General features: G+C 43.3%; 6 protein-coding genes across 9 annotated transcripts; 3 read left to right on the top strand and 3 right to left on the bottom strand.

The window, feature by feature from the left end:
• Positions 1–63: 63 nt before the first annotated feature.
• LOC115771350 (protein regulator of cytokinesis 1) lies at positions 64–2,838 on the bottom strand. Its single transcript, XM_030717023.1, has one exon. It carries the CDS (start codon positions 2,753–2,755, stop codon positions 680–682), a length of 2,076 nt encoding a protein of 691 aa, XP_030572883.1. The 5' UTR covers positions 2,756–2,838; the 3' UTR covers positions 64–679.
• A 436-nt stretch (positions 2,839–3,274) lies between these two features.
• Positions 3,275–5,405, top strand: LOC115771352 (protein regulator of cytokinesis 1-like). The gene has a single exon (XM_030717025.1). The coding sequence runs from the start codon at positions 3,315–3,317 to the stop codon at positions 5,304–5,306; it is 1,992 nt and encodes a 663-aa protein (XP_030572885.1). The 5' UTR covers positions 3,275–3,314; the 3' UTR covers positions 5,307–5,405.
• A 251-nt stretch (positions 5,406–5,656) lies between these two features.
• LOC115771365 (replication protein A 14 kDa subunit A) lies at positions 5,657–6,172 on the top strand. Its single transcript, XM_030717049.1, has 2 exons — positions 5,657–5,986; positions 6,042–6,172. Exons 1-2 carry the CDS (start codon positions 5,747–5,749, stop codon positions 6,141–6,143), a joined length of 342 nt encoding a protein of 113 aa, XP_030572909.1. The 5' UTR covers positions 5,657–5,746; the 3' UTR covers positions 6,144–6,172.
• Positions 6,173–6,257: 85 nt separating this feature from the next.
• LOC115771363 (ATP-binding cassette sub-family F member 1) lies at positions 6,258–9,556 on the bottom strand. 2 transcript variants are annotated; one of them, XM_030717046.1, is made up of 3 exons: positions 9,335–9,556; positions 8,069–9,268; positions 6,258–7,998 (listed from the first exon to the last, which is right to left on the bottom strand). In XM_030717046.1, the coding sequence occupies exons 2-3, from the start codon at positions 9,234–9,236 to the stop codon at positions 6,380–6,382; spliced, it is 2,787 nt and encodes a 928-aa protein (XP_030572906.1). In that variant the 5' UTR covers positions 9,237–9,268; positions 9,335–9,556; the 3' UTR covers positions 6,258–6,379. The 2 variants fall into 2 exon arrangements, with proteins under 2 accessions (XP_030572906.1, XP_030572904.1); XM_030717044.1 differs by having other exon boundaries at positions 8,069–9,556.
• Positions 9,557–9,666: 110 nt separating this feature from the next.
• Positions 9,667–14,394, top strand: LOC115771364 (neuronal PAS domain-containing protein 2). 2 transcript variants are annotated; one of them, XM_030717048.1, is made up of 3 exons: positions 9,667–9,874; positions 9,935–11,771; positions 12,802–14,394. In XM_030717048.1, the coding sequence occupies exons 2-3, from the start codon at positions 10,335–10,337 to the stop codon at positions 14,044–14,046; spliced, it is 2,682 nt and encodes an 893-aa protein (XP_030572908.1). In that variant the 5' UTR covers positions 9,667–9,874; positions 9,935–10,334; the 3' UTR covers positions 14,047–14,394. The 2 variants fall into 2 exon arrangements, with proteins under 2 accessions (XP_030572908.1, XP_030572907.1); XM_030717047.1 differs by having other exon boundaries at positions 9,667–11,771.
• Positions 14,395–16,792: 2,398 nt separating this feature from the next.
• LOC115771337 (DNA-binding protein Ewg) lies at positions 16,793–23,789 on the bottom strand. Of its 2 annotated transcripts, XM_030717005.1 has the most exons (8): positions 22,812–23,789; positions 22,484–22,702; positions 22,098–22,270; positions 21,707–22,004; positions 20,031–20,156; positions 19,822–19,957; positions 19,619–19,740; positions 16,793–17,152 (listed from the first exon to the last, which is right to left on the bottom strand). In XM_030717005.1, exons 1-8 carry the CDS (start codon positions 23,496–23,498, stop codon positions 16,955–16,957), a joined length of 1,959 nt encoding a protein of 652 aa, XP_030572865.1. In that variant the 5' UTR covers positions 23,499–23,789; the 3' UTR covers positions 16,793–16,954. The 2 variants fall into 2 exon arrangements, with proteins under 2 accessions (XP_030572865.1, XP_030572866.1); XM_030717006.1 differs by lacking the exon at positions 16,793–17,152 and having other exon boundaries at positions 18,610–19,740.
• Between the last annotated feature and the right edge of the window lie 1,099 nt (positions 23,790–24,888).

Raw genomic sequence — 24,888 nt, 5'->3', positions numbered from 1 at the left:
GATGTTTAACAAGCTTTTATAACTAATTGCGTACATCGATTTACTGGCATAATTTCTTATTATTAACTTAAGAGGCCTATGCAATATTGCCCTAGCTTAGACATCACAGCATCCATATGCTAGCCCGCGATTGGCACCCGATTTCCTGTTGTCCAGTTAACCCCAAACTATATTCTATGGATGGGCTGTGATATGCAAATCAGGTTTGGGGTGGTTTGTGGTTCCTGCTAGTAAACAAGTGTGGTTGTTTTTTCGACATTAATTATATTAATATTCTTGATCAGAAAGGCAAGTCGATATAATCTAGTCTGTTTCATTATGTTAAATTGTAAACAAAAATATATGAATTTGATTTTAGCACTGTCCTCCACTCATTTAACGAGATTCTTAGATTATTTACTCATCTAGCATTGGAATTATTATTGATTTCTTTATCTTATAATCATTGAAGATATTGATGGATCGCGATATTATAATGCTGTCAACGTTGGTATAAGCAAGTTTCACAATTATCTAAAATATATATGTGTGGCTCATGCAAGAAGTTTGTTTAAATACACAGACAATGTATAACTAATATAAATCTCAAAGCACAGCAACATTTAAACATTAATAAAAGAATTAAAAATAGGCATATTAATTAGTTTCAAGTAAAAATAAGTACATTTGTTGGCTAATCTCATTTCTTAAGCTTATGTTGCCACATTCTGCTGCGTCGTGGCTCGGGTAGTTCTATCTGATGCACATGATCATCGTTCAACTGCCTCTGTGCATACTGTTTGTCTTTACTGCGGAGACGATTGCTGGCCGAGGTGATTTGACGACAGGAGGCCAACGTGCGCGGCAGCTCGGATGATCGCACTGGTGGCTCAAACTTATTATAGTTGCCGATGTCCTCATGCTCCTGCTCATCGCTGGAAGACGGCTGCATGTGCCGTCCTGGCGATGCCATCTTACTGCGCCGCTTTTTGCTGGACTGACCAATACTGCGTCGGCCCAAGCCGGAGCTGCGACGCAAAGTATTCTCCAGCACACGCACCTTCTTTAGCGGCGACTTTAATGGCTTCTGTTGGGCAATCGCTAGTCGTTGCATCGGCTTTCGCAGCGCCGGTGATGCTTTCAAAGAGTTCAACGTTTTCATTAGGCTCCTCTTTGCATTTGGGGTCTCTTCCCTACCGCTACTATCGGTATTTGGTAACTTCCGCTTGTGCAAATTGCCGGTGGTTTTGGCCGCCGAACCTGTCATGGAAGATAACTGCAAATTAGAAGGAGTCTTGCGTAAGGACATCGTTGATGCAGACAATGCCGACATGTTTCTTAGCGCCAAGGGCGTGCGTGGAGCCGTCGACCCGGGTGCAGCCGGTGGCAACATCTTGCCGTGGGTTGATGAGGCTGTCCCTCCCTGTTTGCGAGCAGAACTCTGCAGCTCCTTGGTCTGGCGAAGGCGCACCCAATCGTTGGCCATATGCTCCAATATGTTCTCCCCATGGACCAGAAACGGAGATTTATGGCGCATCTCATAGGCTTGCACCAATTCGGTAATTTGCTGCTCTATCTTTGGCAGCTTAGTGCCTATAGCCTTGCGCTCGCGTTCCTCCTTTAGAAGCTGTCCACCGCGATTGTTGAAGCGATTGGGCTCGTTGGCCTTGGCTTCTAGCGCCTCCATACGTGCCCAGAACTCGGCGCGACTAGCAAACAGCTCAAATATCTCCTTGTTGCTGTTATAAAAACTCTTCAGATCATCCAGTTCCAGCTCATGCAGCTCCAGTAAATCCTCGTTGTACCACTCATTGTAAAAGTTGGAAAAGCGTTTGCGCTCCTGCTGTGATTTCAGTGTCAAATCCCACCACTTTTGAATCTCCACTCGTAGCTGCTCGATGAAGGTCTTCAGGTTCTGACGACGCAGCTCCTGGCAGCGCTGCAGTTCCTCTTTGAGCACATCATAGGTCGCTTGTGTATACTCTTCGGCCTCGCGTACTCTGCGCATGGCAAACTCGTCCGATTCCTGCAGACGCTCCCAAAGCACGTGGATCTTCTCGCGCATATCGTCGATCCGTTCGCGCAGTTCTAGCACCTGCGCGGCAAACTCTTTCTGCATGAAACGCAGCTTTTCGAAGATATTTGGAGTCAGGCTCTGGTTTGCCTGGCTGAGCAAATGTTCTTCGGCGGCTGTGTCCGGCCGTATACCGAGCAGCCTCATGTCCTGCTTGATTTGGCTGCGCAGCTGGAACAGCTCTTCCATGCGGCGCGTGCGCTCTGCTCGCAGATGCTCGAGGTGTTTACAGAAGGATGACATTTCTTCCGGTTTTGGCAGTGGATCGGCCAGCAACGGTAGCGGCAACTCACCCAGTTCTTCGCACAGCTGATCCTGCTGTAGAAGCAGCTCACATATCTCCGCGCGACGTATGCGCAGCTCCTCCCGCAAATGCTCAATACTCTTGTCCAGCTTTTGCAGCCAGACATCCAGCGGCATGTCCTCTGGTTTCTCGCCAATATCCAGATTCCTGTGCAGCAGGCGCCTCAAATCTGCGGCCTCTGCTTGCAGTCCACTGATGTCATCCTTAATTAGCTGCTCCTTTTCATTTGATTCCGTCAGCAGGTCGCTGTAGAAATTTTTCACGCGGTCGTTTAGTTTGCTCTTAAGGGTAACACAGTATTCCTCATCAAACATATATGACCACTTGCTAAATAAACGATCGACATGATCGCTGGTTATAGCCAAGATCGTTGATTTTGTTGATGGCTGTTCGGCCATGTTTACGTATTTAAAAATTTAATTTCTTTCACAATTACGAAATACAGCCTAAAAGGGACGCCAACATCAATTGAATATTTCGGTAAATTTAAAACATAACTAAACGTTGCCACCTTTTAAAAATACATCATGTTAAGTCAGGCGCAGCATTCTAGAGTTTGAGAAGCTGGCAGCGCCATCAAGTTAGAAAATGATTTTTAAATTCATTATCCTTTTCTTAATTTATTTTTCATTTTAAAAAGCTTCTTATAATGTCATTTGTAAATACCAACTGCTCAGATTTATATTAATTTGTCAATTATGTTATGTTATGCAGGCAAACTAAGGCTCTACGCAATATGTTTTCTGCAGCCCTCGGACTGTACCTTTTTATTTTACAGCCGTGAACGGTCGCTAGATGTCGCTGCTGAAACTTTCCACGTTAATTCATTTAACCGATAGTATTTTAAAAAGGTGGCAACATTTATTTGTGTTTTAAATTTACCGAAACATTCAATTGATGTTGGCGTCTCATTTTCACTGAATTTGTAATTTTCATAACAATTAATGACTTATAAAAATGACTGAGCAAAAACAAAAATCAGATATTCTGGCTGTTACCAGCGATCATGTCGATCGTTTATTCAGCAAGTGGTCGTATATGTTTGATGAGGAATATTGTCTGATTCTTAAGAGCAAATTAGGAGACCGCGTTACAAATTTCTACAGCGACCTGCTGACAGAATCAAATGAGAAGGAACAGCTAATCAAGGATGAAATCAGTGGACTGCAAGCAGAGGCCGCAGATTTGAGGCGCCTGCTGCACAGGAATCTGGATATTGGCGAGAAACCAGAGGACATGCCGCTGGATGTCTGGCTGCAAAAGCTGGACAAGAGTATTGAGCATTTGCGGGAGGAGCTGCGCATACGTCGCGCGGAGATATGTGAGCTGCTTCTACAGCAGGATCAGCTGTGCGAAGAACTGGGTGAGTTGCCGCTACCGTTGCTGGCCGATCCACTGCCAAAACCGGAAGAAATGTCATCCTTCTGTAAACACCTCGAGCATCTGCGAGCAGAGCGCACGCGCCGCATGGAAGAGCTGTTCCAGCTGCGCAGCCAAATCAAGCAGGACATGAGGCTGCTCGGTATACGGCCGGACACAGCCGCCGAAGAACATTTGCTCAGCCAGGCAAACCAGAGCCTGACTCCAAATATCTTCGAAAAGCTGCGTTTCATGCAGAAAGAGTTTGCCGCGCAGGTGCTAGAACTGCGCGAACGGATCGACGATATGCGCGAGAAGATCCACGTGCTTTGGGAGCGTCTGCAGGAATCGGACGAGTTTGCCATGCGCAGAGTACGCGAGGCCGAAGAGTATACACAAGCGACCTATGATGTGCTCAAAGAGGAACTGCAGCGCTGCCAGGAGCTGCGTCGTCAGAACCTGAAGACCTTCATCGAGCAGCTACGAGTGGAGATTCAAAAGTGGTGGGATTTGACACTGAAATCACAGCAGGAGCGCAAACGCTTTTCCAACTTTTACAATGAGTGGTACAACGAGGATTTACTGGAGCTGCATGAGCTGGAACTGGATGATCTGAAGAGTTTTTATAACAGCAACAAGGAGATATTTGAGCTGTTTGCTAGTCGCGCCGAGTTCTGGGCACGTATGGAGGCGCTAGAAGCCAAGGCCAACGAGCCCAATCGCTTCAACAATCGCGGTGGACAGCTTCTAAAGGAGGAACGCGAGCGCAAGGCTATAGGCACTAAGCTGCCAAAGATAGAGCAGCAAATTACCGAATTGGTGCAAGCCTATGAGATGCGCCATAAATCTCCGTTTCTGGTCCATGGGGAGAACATATTGGAGCATATGGCCAACGATTGGGTGCGCCTTCGCCAGACCAAGGAGCTGCAGAGTTCTGCTCGCAAACAGGGAGGGACAGCCTCATCAACCCACGGCAAGATGTTGCCACCGGCTGCACCCGGGTCGATGGCTCCACGCACGCCTTTGTCGCTAAGGAACACATCAGCATTGTCTGCCTCAACGATGTCATTGCGCAAGACTCCGTCCAATATAAAGATGTCTTCTATGACAGGCTCGGCGGCGAAGACCACCGGCAATTTGCACAAGAGAAAGTTGCCCCTTTCTGGTAATGGCGGTAAGGTGTTGACACCAAACGCCAAGCGGAATCTGATGAAGACGTTGAGCAGCTTGAAAGCATCACCGGCATTGCGAATGCCCGTTCCACGTCCTGTGGCTGTTACACAGAAGACACTGAAGACGCATATCAGGAAGGTGCGTGTGCTGGAAAACACGCTTCGACGCAGCTCGGGCTTGGGAAGACGCAGCATGGGCCACACGGCCAAAAGGGAGCGCACTAAGCTGCCACCGCCGGATATTTACGTAGAGCCGCCGTCCAGTGACGATAACGATGAGAATTTGGTCGTTGAGATCGCCCAGGATGATACGTACAATACATTTGAGAAATCCATTGAGCCCGCAGCACGCTCCTCCATTCTGCCAAAGGAGGTGGGCTCGTTCTATCATAGTCTGAAGCTGCGAAAGCGTTTGTAGATTTAATCAACAGATGGGGCCTTACTTAACAAAAAATTAAGAGTATTATTAAGAGTATTATTTTTGTCAACTGTGTTGTAAATCGATTTTGCTTTAAATATATATAAATGCTATTTTTAAATTTATTAAATATTGTTGAGACTTAATGGAGCGTCAGATTAACATAAACGCTGTATGGTGCAATGGCTGCCAATTACAAATCTAAATTTCATTACAGAAAAAAAGCCAATTAGAATTTTAAAATAGTTGCCACCTTTTTCGGTTTTAATGCCACACTTCGATAGTGCGCTAAAACTATCGAACTGTAATCGAAACGAAATCGATATTTGCCTTGTCCCAGCACCTTTCCTTGACTTTTACGCGCTATTTTCTTGCTGAGAGACGCATTTGCATTTGTTGGTCGTTTAATTTGTATAAAAACTTATATTGTGATTGCAAACATGAATGTTCCCTTTGAGCCCCGTACTCTTGTTAATGGCGGCATGCTGAAACAGTTTGCCGGCCAAACCGTCAGCATCATGGTGCGCGTGGAGAGCGTTGCCGGGACGACGCTAATGGGCCTCAGCACGGATAACCAGAAGCTGCGCATTAGCCTACCCAGCGAGCTAGGCGCTGCCCAGGGCGCCTGGGTGGAGGTTATAGGCATTCCAAATGCTGGCGACGCCATACGCGCCAAAGAGGCAAGTGAAGCTGATGTCTGACGAAATTCTCGCTATAATCTCAATTGATTCGCAGGTTATTGAATTTGGCGGCGACAACATTGACTTTGACACGGATAGCTACAACGCGATGACCCAGTTGCTGAACAATGTGAAGCAGTTCTATCGCCATGGCTAAGTAAAGGTTCCGTCATGCTGTAGGCCCTAAGCCCTCAACCTCCAATTAGGTTTAAGTCCATTCTTTATCAGGTTTTATTTATTTTTTTCTTTTTTTCAAATAAACACGATATTATTTTCCAAATAGTTCAACATTATGTACTTGCTTTATTGGGATCTGTGGCCCACATATAAAAAAGGCTATCTAGTGAAGTGATTTTCAACAATTAAAGAGAACGAGACAAATTCATTCGTTGGCTATTGCAGCACAGCTGCATTGGCTACCACGCTGGGATTGTTAACCACCTCGCCCAGGGAGTCGAGCACCTCCTTGCGATAATCGTCAAACTCGCCATCAATCTCGTTAATTGTCTGGTCCTCGATGACATAAAGTGTACAGCCTGTTTCGCGTATGAGACGTTCGTCGTGAGAGACTATGATGACGCCGCCCTCATACTCATTGATGGCCTCGGCCAGGGCATCGATCGATTCAATGTCCAGATTATTGGTCGGCTCATCGAGAATGAGAACATCGGGCGCACTAAGGCACAGTTCGGCTAGAGCAACGCGCGCCTTCTGACCGCCAGATAGATCCTTCATTTTGATGGTGTGCGCATGGCTGACGAGGCCAAAGGAGCCCAGCGCCTTGCGGGCCTTCTCGTGAGGTAAATTAAATAGACGCTGCAGATATTCAGCAGCCGATTCTTCTGCAGTCAAATGCTCGCCCGAATGCTGATCGAAGCGCCCCACGTGCAGGCGATGATTCTTGCGCTGCTCGCCCTCTTGCGGCTCCAGTTCACCGAGCAGCAGCTTGAGAAACGTGGATTTGCCCACGCCATTGGGCCCCACAATAGCAACGCGACTGGTCAGGTCTATGCCAAAATCAGCTTTAACAAACAAAGGCTTGTGGCCCTCGAAAGCAAACGTCACATTATGCACGCCCAGAATGGGCGGCTGGAGCTGCGATGGTTCCGGGAAACGGAACTTGACAATATACTCCTTGGGTCGGGCCAGTAGTTCCTGAGGACCATCGTCCTCTTCCTGTTTTTGAGTCTTGGTCTTGTTCTTTTCCTGTTTGCGTGTCAGCGATTCTTTTTGTTTCTTCTCAGCCGCCTTCTTGGACTGGCCATGGGCCTTCAGCTCGCGCAGTCGTTTCTCTTGCTTCTCATACTCCTTGATCATCTCGCGTCGCTTCTGCACGTACATCTTTTTAAACATGGAGTAGTTTCCCTTGTAGTAGAACAGTTTCTTCTGGTCCAGATGTATTATCTCGTTGCATACATTATCCAAGAAACTCTGGTCGTGGGATACTATCAACAACGTCTTCTTCCACCCCTGCAAATAATTATCCAGCCAAATGACCGCATTCAAATCCAAATGATTGGTCGGTTCGTCCAACATCAACAAAGTTGGCTCCAAATAGAGGGCGCGTGCGAGTGAGACACGCATTCTCCAGCCACCAGAGAATTTATTTGTGGGACGATCCTGCATCTCCTTGCTGAAGCCCAAACCGGCCAGAATACGACGCGCTCTTGCCTCGGCCGAATAGGCACCAATGGCTTTCAGCTCGGCAAATGTATCGTTCAGCTCCTCTTGAACGCTCATATCGCCATCGGCGAATTGTTTCTCCAGCTCTTCGCTCTTCTTTAGCATCTTGGTACGCTTCACATCTGCTTCCAGGATTGTCTCAATGGCCGTCTTGTCAGTGGCAACCACCTCCTGTTCGCACAGCAGCACATCAATATTGGGCGGTATTGCGAACGCGCGTGTAGCTATGTGCCTGAGCAGCGTTGTCTTGCCGTGACCGTTGGGACCCACCAGGCCATAGCGACGTCCATGAGCAATCAGCAAATTGGCATTCACAAATAGATCATTGCCTGGCAAGAGGGTGAAAATATGATTCATTTTGCATAATTGCATAAACTTGTGAAATTAAAATGCACTCACCTTTGGCCGATATCGTGAAATTCTCAATTTTGATATCCACGGCATGCTCGAGAGCTGCCTGTTGGCCAGCGCTCTTCTGCACCTGCGACATGGTGAAATTATTGTCTAGATCCGAGTGACCGGTGCCGCCCTTTTTCGTCATTAGCTCCATTTGCCTTTCATATTCTTGTTGTTTCTTTTGCTTCTTTTTCTCCTTATGCGTGATTTTCTTTTCCTTACTGTCTTTGGATTCAACAATTGCTTCCGTTGACTCTTCCGACTTGGGCGTGGTCGCTGGCTCCTCTGACTCCCGTTCGGGTTCAGCTTCTTTTAGCGTGATGGCAGCAATCTTTTCAGTTAGCTTCTCTTCTTTCTTAGGTTCAGGTTTTGGCTCCGTCTCGAGTAGCTGCACATCCTCAACTTCCTCCTCGTCGTCATTGTCGCTCATTTCGAATTTGTTCTTTTGCTCTTGCTGCTTCTTCTTGGATTTCTTTCCTGCTGGCTTGGTCGTCTCAAGTTCTGGCCCATCCTCTTCCTGATCTTCTACATCCTTGTCGTCATCCAGATCGTCATCATCATCATCATCGTCACTCATCGCAAATTTATTCTTAAGCTGCTGCTTCTTTTTAGATTTCTTGGCCGCCGGCTTGGCTATAGCTACCGCCACCTCTTCCTCCTCCTCATCTTCTATCTCATTATCACCATTTCTATTATCCTTATCATCGTCATCATCATCATCATCGCTGAAACCATCATTCGCTTTCTTTTTGTTGCCCTTTTTACTTTTCTTGGTCTGTTGCTGTTGTTTTTTGGGAGCTGGCTTAGCGACGGGCGCCGTTTCTTCATCGGAGCCATCGCTGTCTGCTTTTGCCAGGGGCTTCGCAGGCTGCTCATCCTCACTCCAATCGTCGTTGCGTTTCCCCTTCTTCCCCTTTTTGCCAGCCTTCTTCTGCTGCTGCTGCTGTTTACTTTGCGAGGACTTAACGCTTTCCAGATCATCTGCGTCAATATTGGACAACTTGCTGGCAGTTAGGGATTCGTTATCGCTGGAATCGCCGCCGCCACCTCCAGCACGTTTTCCCTTTTTGCCCTTCTTTGACGCATTTTTCTTTTCATTTGCACTCACTTTCTCTAGCTGTTCCTCTTCCTCATCGAAGCGTTCCTTCTTCTTGCCTTTGGCCTTGGACATATCTGTGTAGGGTGTAGGTGACAGGTGACCTGCTGTATAATGGACCAAAATTATCTAAAATTCGTAAGCACTATGATCAGCAAACTTGAATAGTTTACGTTTGCGTTGTCGGTGCTGCTGCTGCGGCGGCGGCTTTCACGTGCACAGCTGGCAAATGTGCCAAGTGTGGAGCTAGAGAAAGAGGAAGAATCACACACGATGATTGGGCGTGTGTGTGTTCGTGTTCATTGGAATTATTATCGAAATCGTGATGTCATCGTTTTGAGCTGGTTCACAGGTGAAACGGACCTGACCCTATGACGTGATTGTTAAATTTAGTGGAAATGGTTTCTCAACTATGTATAGTATACATACATATATTTGTGAATTTTTTTCTAAAATATTGTCGTATATTTCATGAAATAATTGTAGCTTGCTATAGTCAGACGGAACTATTTGAACTGTCCTGTCGTGGAATCCGATAGGAGTGTGCGCATATCGATATATCGATATGTATATATTTTGCCCCAAATGTCGCCGAGCTACATAATTGTTTAATAAACAATTAATCACTAATATAAACAAAATAGTGCGTGCGATATTCTATGTAATTGTACGTACCTTCAATTGATTCGCTTGCAACTAGTCTGCGCTGCACGGTAAGACCAGCAATAACAAAAACAACAACGAAAACAATAACAACAACAAAAACAACGCAGCTAGAGCCACAACGCAAAGGAGATTGAGATTCGCAACGCAATCAAAAAAATTCCATAAAACGGAAAATAACATACGCTGCCAGAGAGTGAGTGGGCAGAGGGAGGGGGCCGCGCGCATAGCCCAAAGGTGGTTAACAGCAGCAGCAGCAGCAGCAAGAGAAGCAACAAAAACAACAACAACAACAACACGACAAGCGAGACCTTGAAAACTTTAAAGAAATAGCAACAAAAAAAAAACTCAAAATTATTAACGAAATACGCAAACAGAGCCGAGCGCAGAGAGGCAACGGCATCAGAATCGGCCGCTAAGTTATGGAGAGTGACAATTTTCCTCAGCGCGCCAATTAAAAATAATAATAGGAAGAAACTAACAATACAGATAGACTAAAACACCAAATGCATGGAAAAAAGCGTATTGGGAAGCCGTTTAACACGTAAACGTAAGAATCAAAATCAAAACAAGCTAACGATTTACATCCATAACAAAAGCAGCGCCTACACTCACACACACGCAGACACACACACACCCAACACAAACACAAACACAATGGCAGCAGTAGTTGCAGCCACGGCAAACGGCGGCGGCGGCAGCGGCAGCGGCTGCGTCGCAGTTATGACAGTATCCGTCGCCGATAGTGAGACAAGCGACGCCAGCGGCGCTTCAAATGGACGGGAGGCGCGCAATCTGGCCGAGAAGCAGCGGCGGGACAAACTCAATGCCAGCATACAGGAGCTGGCCACAATGGTGCCGCATGCGGCCGAATCAACGCGGCGTCTGGATAAGACCGCGGTGCTGCGCTTTGCCACACACGGCCTCAGGCTACAGTACGTATTTGGCAAGTCGGCGATACGACGTCGACGCAGGCTGAATGTGAAGGGCGCGGGCAGAGGTGGAGATTCTAGCGGAAGTGGAGGCAATGGTAACGGTGTCATCGCCGGCGATACGCCGCAATTAACAGATACGTTGATGCAGTTGCTCGACAGCTTTTTTCTCACCCTCACCTGCAATGGGCAGATAGTGCTTGTGTCTGGGAGCGTGGAACAGCTGCTGGGCCACTGCCAGTCGGATTTATATGGACAGAATCTGCTGCAGATAACGCATCCCGATGATCAGGCGCTGTTGCGTCAACAGCTAATACCACGTGACATCGAGACTCTCTTTTATCAGCAACGACGTAAACAGCACTCGCAGTCGCACTCACAGTCGCAGTCAACGTCGGCCAGCGATGATGATGACAATGATGATGGTGATGATGAACTGGAGCAGGATCTGGAGCGTACACGCACGCCCAGCCCCCAAACAATCGCCCATATGGCTGCCATCGATGAGCGTCTGCGTGCCGATCGACGCTGCTTCACGGTGCGGTTGGCCCGTGCTTCGACCCGGGCCGAGGCGACGCGTCACTATGAGGTGGTCAAAATTGACGGCTGCTTTAGGCGCAGCGACTCATCGGTTACGGGTGGGGCGGCCGCCAATTATCCAATCGTATCGCAGCTGATAAGGCGCTCGCGTAATAACAATATGCTAGCCGCCGCCGCAGCAGCAGCGGCAGCAGGCACGGTGCCAGCATCGACGACATCAGCAGCGACATTGACGTCGCCCTGCCTGCCGCAACACGATGCGATCGCGCAGGCTGCCCTGCACGGCATCAGCGGCAACGACATCGTCCTGGTGGCCATGGCACGCGTAATGCGCGAGGAGTCCAACTGCCTGAGCCTCCTGTGCCGCCAGCCGGAGCCGTATCAGCTGGAGTACCGCACGCGACATCTCATCGACGGCAGCATCATTGACTGTGATCAGCGCATTGGCATCGTGGCGGGCTACATGAAGGATGAGGTGAGTGGCCCCCCCTATCCTTGTGTACCTTCATGTCAGTCAATGTCAGCATATATGCATCTGCACAGTTGTCGCTGGCAAACAAGAACTTTGGAAAAGAACTTTCTAGTTTCGACATTATGATTTCTATTAACCATGCATTTGACACCTTAAATTTGAACACTTTTTTGTTTGTATGCTCGCTTTTTTGTATTTAAAGACTTTTGAAAAACCCCATCAAATTAGCCAATCGAATTCATTAAATATTAATTATTGTATATATGCATTATATTTTTATTTCTCGTGTAGAAGAATAGAGGTTCGTGAAATTCGCATTTTTCGCACATTAGAATCAACTCTGGCAACGAATCATTCTAATTTGCAAGCATCTACGTACAGATACATACATATGTATGTACGTTTATTCTTTTAGAAGCTTTTAGAATCGATTATTATAAAAGAAAACTTTATAAATATCACTATTTAAAATTCATGCCAATGACATCGAAAATTGTATGCTAAAGCTTATGAAAATCGCATAGAAAGGCGATATTTAAATGAGAGAAGCGATGGAATTACAAGGGAGATAACAGTAAATTAAGAGAACGGTATAGAGAGAGAGAGGCATTGAGAACAGCTATCAAATATATCATTGAATTACTTAAACTGATGACAATTGCATAGAAGGTCAAAATCTAGGAGGGATTTGCGATAATGTATGTTAAATAAACTTGATGTGCGTGCATCTGAACAGAGAATCTGCATGCAACTTGCTGTGTTGCAATTTTTGATTAACAAATAGACATAGATAGATGACTATATAAACGCAGCTCGAGGTCAGAACAGGAACATATATGTACGTATATATACGCATTTAGAGGGGCGAATAATCCGTGCATGCATGTACTCATATTTCTTACAGCATATATATATTTATATGTATATATAGATATAGCTATAGTTAGTACATATTAGTAATAACTATAATAATTCATTGCGCACTTGTTTAAACTAATATATACATATATGTGTGTGCATTTGTTGTTCCCAGGTTCGCAACTTGAGCCCGTTCAGCTTTATGCATTTGGATGATGTGCGCTGGGTAATTGTCGCGCTGAGACAAATGTATGACTGCAATAGCGATTATGGTGAGAGCTGCTATCGCCTGTTGTCCCGGAATGGTCACTTCATATACCTGCAATCGAAGGGTTTCCTCGAGGTTGACAAGAGCAGCAACAAGGTGCACTCGTTTTTGTGCGTCAATACGCTGCTGGACGAGCAGGCCGGCAAGCGGAAGGTGCAGGAGATGAAGAACAAATTCTCGACCATTATCAAGGCCGATATACCTACGCATACCAGTCCCGATCTGCCTGCATCGAGGGCGCCACAACAGCTGGAGCGCATTGTGCTGTATCTAATTGAGAATCTGCAAAAGAGCGCGAATAGTGTTGGTGTCAATGGCAGTGCGGATGCGTCGAATGGCGATGTCAACATGGATACCATGGAAGATATCTGCTGCAGTTCGCCCGCCTCGAGCAACACGACACTGACATTGGAGGAACAGGCGCCATCGCCGGCCCAGTTGGCTTTAGTACCGCCGGCCCCAGGTCACGTCAAGAACTCAATATCCAAATCAGTCAATGTCGTTAATGTGACATCGGCGCGCAATCTTCAGTACCAGCAGCAGCAGCAGCAGCAGCAGCAGCAGCAGCAAAAGCTGCAGCAGGAGCAACGGGAGCGAGGCGAAGCCAATGGCGGCGTCATACGCCAGTTGAGCTATAGCTTAAGTGAAAGCTCCACATTGTCGCCGGCGAGTGCGAGCAGCCTGGAGCTACCGGACGACGTTAATAGCAATGCATCCCCGCCACCAGCAGCAACGCCGCGCGTCAGTGTGCTGCAGAGGCTAATGACGACGACGCCGTCGCCAACATCAACACCAAAGGTGCCAGAAGCAGCAGCAGAAGCGACGTCGCCTTTGCCGTCGCCGACAACCCAGCTGCAAGCAGCTCTGTCCAATTCGCTGCGTAGCCTGGACACCAAGCTGTCACAGATGCGCGAGGAAGCTCAAACGCTCTACAAGCAACAGCAAGAGCAGCAGAGCGCCTTCCTGCCCGAGTTTGAGCGGCAAATGGATGCCATTATGCTGGAGCATCAGATGCAGAAGCAGTTGCTGGTCAACATCAAGAGCGAGTACAAGGCGGTAGCAGCAACCAACGAAGTGCCAGCGGCGCATCAGCCGGTTTCAGTGATAACCAAACAGACGACAACGTCCAGTGAGAGCGGCGGCGATAAATAGTGTGGGAATTCAAGAATGCCAGTGTTGCGAAATGCGAGAAGTCAACGCCCTTTGCCTTCGGATTAGCTAAAACATTTATTTATGTATTTAGTCCACTTAGCTCAGTATTCAGTGCACCACCGCTGAAGCTTTGACTCCCCAACCCCACCTTCCTCCCGCACCAACACCATCCAAAAAAAAAAAAACCCTATTTGAAGACCCAGTGCGATCAGAGTACAAAATCATATATTCTTTTAAGCGAACATCTACTCATTAAAATTTAGCAGGTTTTAACTTTTGCAATCTACGAAAAAAAACACAATTATAGCATAATACAGAAAGAGACAGACAGAAATACAGAGTGAGAGACAGAGAGAAGAGAGATTTTAGCTTTAAAATATTGTAAAAAAAAAAAACAAAACAAAACAAAATCGGAAAAACTTGGCGACTGAACAATAATCAGTAAACAATAACCAAACTGTTAAAAGCAAAAATACAATGCTAATGTAATTAATTAATACTCAATTATATAATACACACAATAGCAGTTATATTCAATTTAAAACTAAACCCACTATTCAATATCCCAGCCAGGCAGGCAGGCGCACTGGAGTTTTTCTGCTGAGCACTCTGAGCTATAGGGCACACACAGTTTATCTTATCATTTATCTAGATATATATATATATATATATATATATATATATTATTTTTGTTGACAACGTCGCTCCAACAAGTTTAGTCAAGTTTCTTTACAAACCCCCAGTTCCCCCAGCGCCCATCGACAAGTTCGGGCAAACATTGTTTGTGCTCGAAGATGATGTCGCCTCTTCCATGTTTCGGTTTGCCTTATCAGTTAGCACCTTTTGTTTAATAGCGAAATTTTTGTGTAGCTATTATTAACCATAATTACTATAATTATTTTTTAATATTAGTTTTGTTTGTATGTTTGTTGCGTAGCTATTGTTTTGGTTTATTTTTTTGCCCCCACTTTACGTTTGTTTGGTTTTTTTTTTTCTAGTGCATAATATACTTTAATCTTAATTTAAGAAAAAAAATTGTAAAATTTTGTTTTCCTTTTTTTTTTTTTGTAGGACGAGTTGTGCTCTTAAAACACTTATGGGTTATACATGCATACATACGTACATCATAAATGTATATATGTACATATGCTATACATGCACCTGTATAATGTATATGCATATATATATACATATATATATATATATATATATATTATATATTTCGTGTTCTTTTTTGCGTTGTTGTGTAGATTTTTTGTACAATTTAATTTTTAAAAACAAATAATGATAATGCGTTACAGATGTTAGCATTAACTACATAGCCTGTAATCTATTAATAAATTACAATAATTATTAATGAAAATACCGTTAATAAAGTAAACAAACATTTGTTTTTATTCCAATTCCAAACAAGTTTAACAAAAAAAAAAGAAAGGATCTGTCTGAAATGTGCTGAAAAATTGATTCGACACAAATATCTTCGATCTTTATGAATGACTATATAAAGTTGTTCTTACTAAACTGAAATCAACTAAGAGTACTTACGTTTTTCATACATGATATTTCCATGGGGTTTCTGTGAAAGTAATTTTCAGCTTCAAATTTCTTACATTCTTAAGAAGAGAAAGCACAAGGCGGCTTAAACAAGTGTTGTCCTTATGAAAACCACCCGTTCTCGGTGTCCGCAGTTTCCAGCGGAAAAATGATTACTTTAATCGTGATCAATGTGGCCCTATATGTGGTATACATTTTAATCATTCTAAGGCTAAGCTTGTGATATTCATAAGACTGATCCGATCGGGAAGATACCAGCGTATATCCATTGGCTTCCTCTCCTTTTATATTGTTGCATTTACTAGTCTTAAAAGAATACATCTTAGGATTTGGCATCTGTTTTTGCATGGAAATGGATGCAAATATATATGTATGTTGTGGCCAAAGGTTTTCCAATGAACATAATAAGTGTGAGTACATTTTGTATACAGTTTATTTATTAATATTAATAATTAAATTTAAAGTGATGTTTTTGTTTACATTGCATTGGGTTTCCTGTTTAATTTTTGTTTGGCCTAAGATGAATTATAATTTGGTTTTAATATATATTTAATTTAACTTTATGACTAGATGTTAATGCATGAATGCAAATGAGAATTTATTGTAGTGAGTTTATGTAATAAAGCCCATAACATACGTACAAGTAACTCTGCATAGTTTTTATTTATATTTAATATATATAAATTGTTTAGGTATATGTATAGGTATATGAGTACTTGCAGAAACGTTAAGTACGGTACCCTTTGCTAGTGGGGAGGGTCCCCAAAAACTGTTATTTCAATTAAGAGTTTTCCATTGATATTAATTTAACTATTTGTTAAGCCGTCGAAAATTTTATTTAAAACTAAATAAGTTTAAAAAAAAAATTGCATACCAAAGTTAACTTGTTCTTCAAATATTATTCTATGCGAAGACATATTTAAAACTGTTTGTACAAATACAGAAACAGAAAAATAGAGTTTTTTATATTTATTACGACTGGATATTTGATGACTAGAAGAATTGTTCATTCGTTTGCATAGACTAGATCGATACAAATAACTTGGGTTTGGGGTGTGAAAATATAACAAATAATCAAATTATAAATTGCTCTTGTTTTTGTTTTGTTTTAGCAACACCTTTCAGGTACTTCTAAAATATTTTCGTTTATGCGTCGTGGATTATGTACTATATATAATCATTTGAGTAACTATTTATTATATATATTATATAGAATATATATTCGCGTAATCATATCAAAAAATGCATTAAATCTATGAGTGTGTCGTCAAGCATTTACATGCGTGATCAATCTAGATTATGATTGAAGCTCGTGTTGAGTTCCAATTGCGGTGCCAGTTCCATTTCAATTTGTCTATTGCTCCATTATGATTGTGTCCTCGGCCTTGACATTGCCCGAATTGATGGCCTCCATGGCCTTGCTAAGTAGCGTGGCATCCTTCAGGCTGACCACCTGCACCAGCTGCGGCTCCTGGCCAGGTCCGCCCTGGATCATCATTTGGTGCATGCCTGGCGAAACGGTAATGGTTTCCAGCTGATCCCCATTTTCCACCTGCCAAACGGAAGAGACAGAAAATTGAAATCATTCTAAATACACACAAGTCATAACAATTTAAATACATATTTCATTAAACTTATTTACAAATTACTATTTGATTGTCTTAATCATTTCGTCGCTGGCGTTTTTGTATTGTGCACAGTCAAAAAATAAAGATATTGAGAAATCATACTTACTCAAAAATCAGGTAAATAAAAAATAGCAAGGAAATTTGTAGACCTATAACAAAATTGATGACCTGCTAAGAAAGAAAATGATATGACAAATTAAATAGAGTGTTTATAAATAAACAAAAGAAATGAGGGAATTGAAATTATAAAATCACAACAACAAAGAATTTATTCAATAATTTTGTTTGATTTTTTGTTTTGTTTTCGCTTCATTGCATTGGTTTACACGTAATTAAAATTTGCTCTAAAACAATTATAATAATAAACATAATCAGTAATAAAAACATTAAACACAATAATAATAATAATAATAATAGTAATAATAATAATTGTAATAAACATAAAATTATTGTATGCACGTACATTTTTGGCCACATGACTTTCATAATATACACAATATTCTATTTAGATATTCTTTTAAAATTGTTTTCTTTTCTTTTTTAAACTAGCTCAAATGGCATGTGGGCGGTTTAATTCTGTTTTGTTTTTGTTTTTGTTTTTTTTTTTTTGTTTAATTAATTGCTACATTTTGAATGCAAATTGGCTACGTTGGACGATTTCAACAATATGACTATGATATTTGGTTTGTTATGGGGAATTAATTTTTAAAATTTTGATTACGTCACAAATGTTTTTTTTAACACAATTAAAAACTTTAGCATTCAAATTCCCTGTTTGCTAAAACCAACTACTTATAATTATTAACAAACTAAATCAAATATTTGCATAGCATTTTCCATGGATTGCACAAAAAAAAAAGCAATAAAAATAATTAAAATATATATGAAATCAATTGTTGAACTCAATACGTTAATATTTGGCTTGTGTTTCGATTTTATTTTTATACATTTTGGATTGAAGCACGAACGCGACTACAAAATTAAAAAACATAAATAATAAACATAAACAAAATCTAATTTTTTGCATAATTATTTGTTGTGTTTTAGGAACTTGGCAATTCAATTTTATGCATACTCTTTTTTTTTTTTTTTGTTATTTTCAACTTTTTGTTTGTTTGTTTTTTTAACTTTTTGGTTTCAATGTTTCAATATTAAAAAAGTTTGATTTTTGGCTCACTTTAAATTCAGTGTGGGGGTTGTTAGTAGGGTGTTAAATATATATTTTGTTTTATACTTATCGATTATGCTACATATCGATTACTAAGGCAAATTATTGCAAGCTTAATGTTGTTTTCTTTTTGATTTTTGGTATTTGTCGGCATTCACAATTGTTTGCATTTGTTTATATGTATGTATGCATGTGTGTGTGTGTGTGTGTGTGTGTGTGTGTGTGTGTGTGTGTGTGTGTGTGTGCGTGTTTGTTTGTATGTACAGCTATGTTTGTTTAAATGTAAGTAAAAATGGCAAGTGGTTCGTGTGCGTGTGTGTGTTTGTTTGTTTGTGTGAGTGCATGCAGCGCCGCTTTGACTAGATTAGGTATGTGCAATAGTAGCTAGCTTTGGGTTGAGGGAGGGGATAAATGTGGCAAGTAAGTGCGTGTGCGTGCGTGCGTGCGTGTTGCTACAGTGGCTGCTGTAAGTTTATTCCAAATGCTCTTCTTTGATGGTTTTAGCTGGTAGCTGCAGATGCGCGCCGGTCGCATTTGTCAGACTGGCGCTGTCTACACAACGTATGGCCGCAGCAGCGCTGCTCGATGCGGCAGCGGCAGCAGCAGCAGCAGCAACCGTTACATCCTTTGCATTTTTGCGAAAACTTGCGACTTTACTGCTGCTGTTGTTGTTGCTGCTGCTGCTGCTGGCGCTTGCGCTGCTGTTGGTAAGCTTTCGTCGCTTTTGCGCTGTTGCGCTTCGCGAAGTGTTTGATTCATGACGCCGCTGCGCAGTCGACGTCGTTTGTGCTGTTAAAACTATGGGCATTGGCATTTTTATGCTATTATTGTTGTTGTTGTTGTTATTATTATTATTGTTGTTAGTAAGCATGCTATTATTATTGTTATTGGCGAGATTATAGCTAGCACCGGTACTCATATTGTTGCTGCTGGCACTGCCGCTTGCCGGACTTGCGCTCCAGTAAAAGCGAGTGCTCGGCAGCGCTTGCAATGTAAACGGCTGCTGTTGGGCGGCATTTGGTGCTATTGCTGCTGAGACGCTAGCGCTGCTGCCAGCGATACGCCGGCCCACTACCGCGTTAGCGTTGATAACTGAGATGCCCAGCAGCGGAGCTGGCGCAGCAGCCGTGCTGCCGCTGCCGACGCTACAGTTATTGTTGTTGTTGTTGCTATTGCTGCGCGTGACGCTATTGGAGCTGTTGGATGAGTTGCTGTTATCTACCTGCATGGGAGCCAGGCACACGGTGCCATCGCTATTCGTCTGTAACTGCTGCATATTGGCCATCACTGACTGGTACATGGAGACGGGCACCGATATGACATTGCTCACTGAGACCGGATATCCTATTGTGTTACAACAAAAACCAATAGGTTATGTCCGATGTGTGCTTGCTGCCCGCTGCGCAGACTTCTATTTGCACTTACCTTGCCCATCCTCGGTGGTGATAAAGATTTGACCATCCTGCGCCTCGGTTAGATCCACGGTCATATTCTCATGGCCATTCACGTCGGCAAGGCTTTGCACCGTTTGTATTGTGGCGCCACCTTCGCCCTGATGCAGCTGCAAAAATATTTCAAAAATGTTTACCAACAGCACCCAAAGAATGCTAATTTCCGAAAGTTACAAGACTTACCGTTGCCACGCCCTGTACCTGTGCCGTTGTGCCATCCGGTAACGTTATGATCGGATTGTTTGGATCCACCTGAATGAGCGATACAGTACCATCGGCGTTTTGCGACAACACAGTTTGTGTGGTGTACTGTTAAGAAGAATGTTAAGAGTATGTTAATTATCAGCACAATGTTAAGGATGCGCTACAGCACAACAGAAAACAACGAAGTCAAAAAAAGGAATATGCAAAGAGAATTATAAAAAACACAATGAATAAGAAATGAAACGCAACATGAAAAAAGTTATATTATATCTTGTTTTTTTTTTTTTTTTTTGTGTAGTGTTAATTGTTGTGTGTGTGTTGGTCGTTGCTGTTATTGTGTTTCGGGTGGCCGAATGTAGTGTATTTACATGTGTGTGTACTTTGATTGGGTTTTAATGTGGGCGCATGGCATAAAAATCATATCTAAATGTTGCTGCAAACGAAAGGACAAAAAAAACAACAAATTGCAAAAAATAATATTTAAAAAAAATGTTTTTTAGCAAAAAAAATTGTTTAACTAATAATTATATTTGCTTACATATAGTATTATAAATATTTATAAAATGCAGTTAACAAAGCAAGAACAAATAATAATAAATAACAATAATCAAAAGGTAAAAAAAACATATAACGAAATAGCTGGATTTGAGCATTATGCGCGTCATTCAATTATTAAAAAGTATTATCCCTATTAGGTATATATAGCAAATCACTCGTGTTCTAAAACTAAAATTTATGGTTGGAAGATATTGAGAAAAATTTGAAAACTGATCATCGACTGACTGGAACCGAAAAGCTTGCAAGCTGATTTTTTTTCAGTAGTGAACATTTCAAACACAACTGTGGAAAATACGTGAAAACGAATGCGTTTTTAGAAATTCGATTTCCAAGTGTCTATAGACGACTTTTAACATTTTTTTTAATATATATCAATAAACGTGAATATCACATTTGAAACATCACATTAAAAATATGATGGATTGATACGTTCCGAGAATAGAAAACTGAGATAATAACATGAAAGGTACTTAGTTATGTTAGTCATCTAATATCCGTGAGTACTCTAATATAATAAACAACCAATTCGGATTTCCCTAATCTTATTTATAATTCGGTCATGAAATGTGTAAAGTATAGAAGAAGACGACTCCAATCCTATAAACTATATATGTATATATTCTAGATCAGCATTAACTGGCGATATGATCAACCCATGTCCGTCAGTCTGATTCTTTGCAACTAGACTCTCACTTTCTCACTTTCTGGAATATGTGTTTGTTGCAGGCTGTTCAAAATGCCATAGTCTGTTGGATCTGACAACTATATCCAATAGATGCCATGGGAAGTATCGATCGAAAACATTTTGTTTTATGAACAAGTAGTTGTGTCTTCAAGATCTCTTGGACATATTCTGCAATTGCTAGCTTTTCTTTTCTCCTAATAACTCTACTGTCTTATGAAACAAGCCTATGGGAACAATTGCTATGCCATATGTAGGCAATCTTTGATGTCGTTTTCGTGCTCTTGCTTAGCTTTGGCCAGAGCAAAACACGCGCATAATACCCAAGCCATCCGCTTTTAGGGGTGGGGCTCGGGGAGCCGCTAATTTGAAGATTGACTAGTTTAGTTACAAGTTCAGACAGATTAGTACGAACATCAACGTCGCTCAGCGTTATGGGCTCGATGCAAACTTGGGCATTGGCTATCTGTTGGGCGGTGACGGTCTGCGCTGCATTCGTCTGTTGTTGCTGTGCAGCTTGCGCTGCGGCAGCCGCCGCCGCTGCTGATGCACTTACAGCGGCTGCTGTTGTTGGCACAGCTGTGGCCGTCGCCGTGCCGCTTGCCGTTGTCAGCTGTATGGTCTGCGGCTGTGCTGAGCTGTGGCTAACTGCCTGTATGTGCACCGTATTGCCGCTGGTTGTCTGATGCTGCTGATGATGCTGCTGCTGCTGATGGTGTTGTTGCTGTTGCTGCTGATGGTGTTGGTGTTGTTGTTGCTGCTGCTGCTGGTGGTGCTGCTGTTGTTGTTGCTGCTGCTGCTGTGGCGCTGGAGCCTGGCAGATTTCAATCTTTGTGGATGCCGGCAACGTGGCTGTTGTGGTTACATGCTGATTGTTTGTGCTCTGGATGATCGTTGGCGCCGGCGTATTCGTTTGCGCCGTGTGCGTTGTGATCACGGTGCCAGCGCTGTTGATCTTCACCACGTTCACCTGTTGTGGCTGCAGTTGTTGTTGTTGTTGTTGTTGTTGTTGTTGTGCAAATGTAATGTTGTGTGTATTAGTTAAGTATGAAAAGGGTGAAGATGTGTTTGTGTGTTTATGATGGAATCCCGTGTATAAACATTAATTAAACATTTCGTTTTTTTTTCTTTTAAGGAGCATCGAAATATTTGTTGTCCCCTAACTATGGCTGCCAGCTTGGCTTATACTTACTTGGCTGGTGTTTGTATTGGTTGCCGGTGTGACCGTTTGCACCGTTTGTATGGTGGGTGTGTTGGATAGCTGCTCCATGTCCTCATCCTCGTCGCCAGACTGTGAGATAAGCTGGTTGACTTTGTCTTCGTCGTCCGCGAATGTGGGCAACAGATCCTCGCGTCCGTGATATTTGTAGCAATTGATCACTATCTTGCGCAGCGCATGTGTCCAGCTAATCTGTGGGTTTTTGTTTTTGTTTTTTTTTTTGGTAGGGAGGGAGGATGGGGCGATTAATAAGACACGATTCATAATTTTGGGGCGGCTTTTGAACACCCACCCCACCCACCTTCTGCTTGTCATCCTCAGAGCGGGCATCCATGCGCACATTCGCCCAGGGCAACTCCTTGGGCCACCATGGCGGTCGTGTCGATTCCCTGCCCCAGCCGGGCTTGCCACGTCCCGTTGAATATTTCAGCATGAGCGGTATAAAGGCGCGCAACTGTGCCTGCGTCATCTTCTCCACAGGCGTCGGTATGCCATCGATAACAAGGCCAGGCAGTTCGAACAGTGACGGATCCTCTTGCGGCGGCGGCGGCGCCTGTTGCGCCAGCGCATTATCCAGCTCATCCATCACAATGTTCTTCAGATTGCGCAGCACATCCTCCAGCGGCTTGGCGCCAAATACCTTATAGCTGGTATTCGGTTTGCCCGGCGTAGCCACCAGCACCACCGCCTGCTTGCCCACACGCCCGGTGAACTCGTAGATGATGCCGCGCAATTTGCGCAGCAGACGATTCTGTTGCCGCTTACGCACCGATGGATTCGTTTCGAAGCAGTGCGGTCGTTTGCGTTTCTTTGAGCTGGCAATGGCAGCGGCCGCTGCCACGCCCACTGGCCCAGCAGCCGCCAGCTGATGGGCAACGTCATCGTTGGCCAATGTATTGAGATCACCATCATATAAGCTGCCCTCGCTGCTAATCAAATCATCGTCTTCATCATCCGTCGCCAGACTCTGCATATCGTCGTCGAGCATCTCGATTTTGTAGGTGGTACCATTGCTATGGCCACCGGACGACGACTGCGCCTGCGAACCGCTGCTGGTTGTTGTTATTGTGGTCACATTAAGGCCACCGCTGTTGGAGCTATTGCTGCCGCCGCCAGTGCTGACGGTCGTATTGACCGTGCCGCCGGTGCTAACGACAACATTGCCAGCGCTCCTTTGGCTGCCAGCCGGCGCCACAACCAGCCGATAGCTTGTGGTGGCCAGCTTGGTGGCTGCTCGAGGTGGTGGTGCTGATGCTGCTGCTGCTGTTGCTCCTCTTTGGCAACTCGAACGTGGACTCGGCTCCTAAGCTACGTGACACCAATCGCATGCGCAATCTGAGTGTGTGATGTGATCTGCGTATGAGAAAGTTTTAAAAGCAAAAAACATTAATTTGTCACTCGCCAATGAGATCTCACAGTTTTTAATCAGTCGCGCCTGTCCCTAAGTAGTTCATTGAATTTTCCTCAACCAACTTACATACTAGATTTCAGCTGAATAGCTGAAATACTTGCCGAGTTGCAAGCCTGATCCAAGGACTTGAAACAAAATCTGAAGAGTATTTAACAACTTTCAGAATAGCTGTCGCTTCTGGTACATTAAACTATTTATATTATTCATAAAATTGTCTTTGTAACAAATTGTATATCCGCATTAACTAAAGGATGTGCACATAAGTAACGTCCGGTGACCCGGTAAATTAGAACTCGTCTAGATTAACGTTGTATGCCTTATAGGCCTCTCATTATGATAATCTTTTTTGCGACTTGAGTCTATAATTAAGTCAACGATAGCTTCTCAAGCTCGCCCGAAATCGATAAATATCAGTGGCCAATGACTTAATCGCATGTGCATTTCAAGCCGATTTGAAACATAATCGATAAATATCGATTTCTTGCATTTTCAGAGGTACAGCCCATAGAATTCGCTGCCAAGAGACTTTTTTTTTGTTTTATTCTCCAATTTATAGATATATATTAATATTAAAAATAAGGCGAATACTTTTATACTACATTGTTAACTTAGCTAGTTATATGTAAAGATATCCTGAGATGATTTTAATTTTTTCAATTTTCAACGTATTTTTGCTTAACAGAAAACAATAAAAATGTATTTAAAAATAATAAAATTCAAGGCTTGAACATTTCAGTGTTGTAAAATAGCTCAAGATGCTGCATTTGATGCCAAGATATGCTGCGTTTGACACTGTTTCTAAGCACATGGCGTGTGGTGTGCCTTGCACTGAGTACAGAGCTTGATAACGACACAAAACAGAAAAAAAAAACAATTACTGATAAGCGTTGAATGAATCAGGTCAAAAGCGCGCATGCGCAACATTCGAGAACAACTACAACAACAACCACAAAATGCGCTATATACA

Source organism: Drosophila novamexicana, unplaced genomic scaffold, assembly GCF_003285875.2.
Source record: "Drosophila novamexicana strain 15010-1031.04,08,12 unplaced genomic scaffold, DnovRS2.1 tig00000068-arrow-arrow-pilon, whole genome shotgun sequence".
Lineage (NCBI taxonomy): Eukaryota > Metazoa > Arthropoda > Insecta > Diptera > Drosophilidae > Drosophila > Drosophila novamexicana.
The sequence above is the reverse complement of the archived record's forward strand: the minus strand, read 5'-3'. Positions and strand labels throughout refer to the sequence as shown.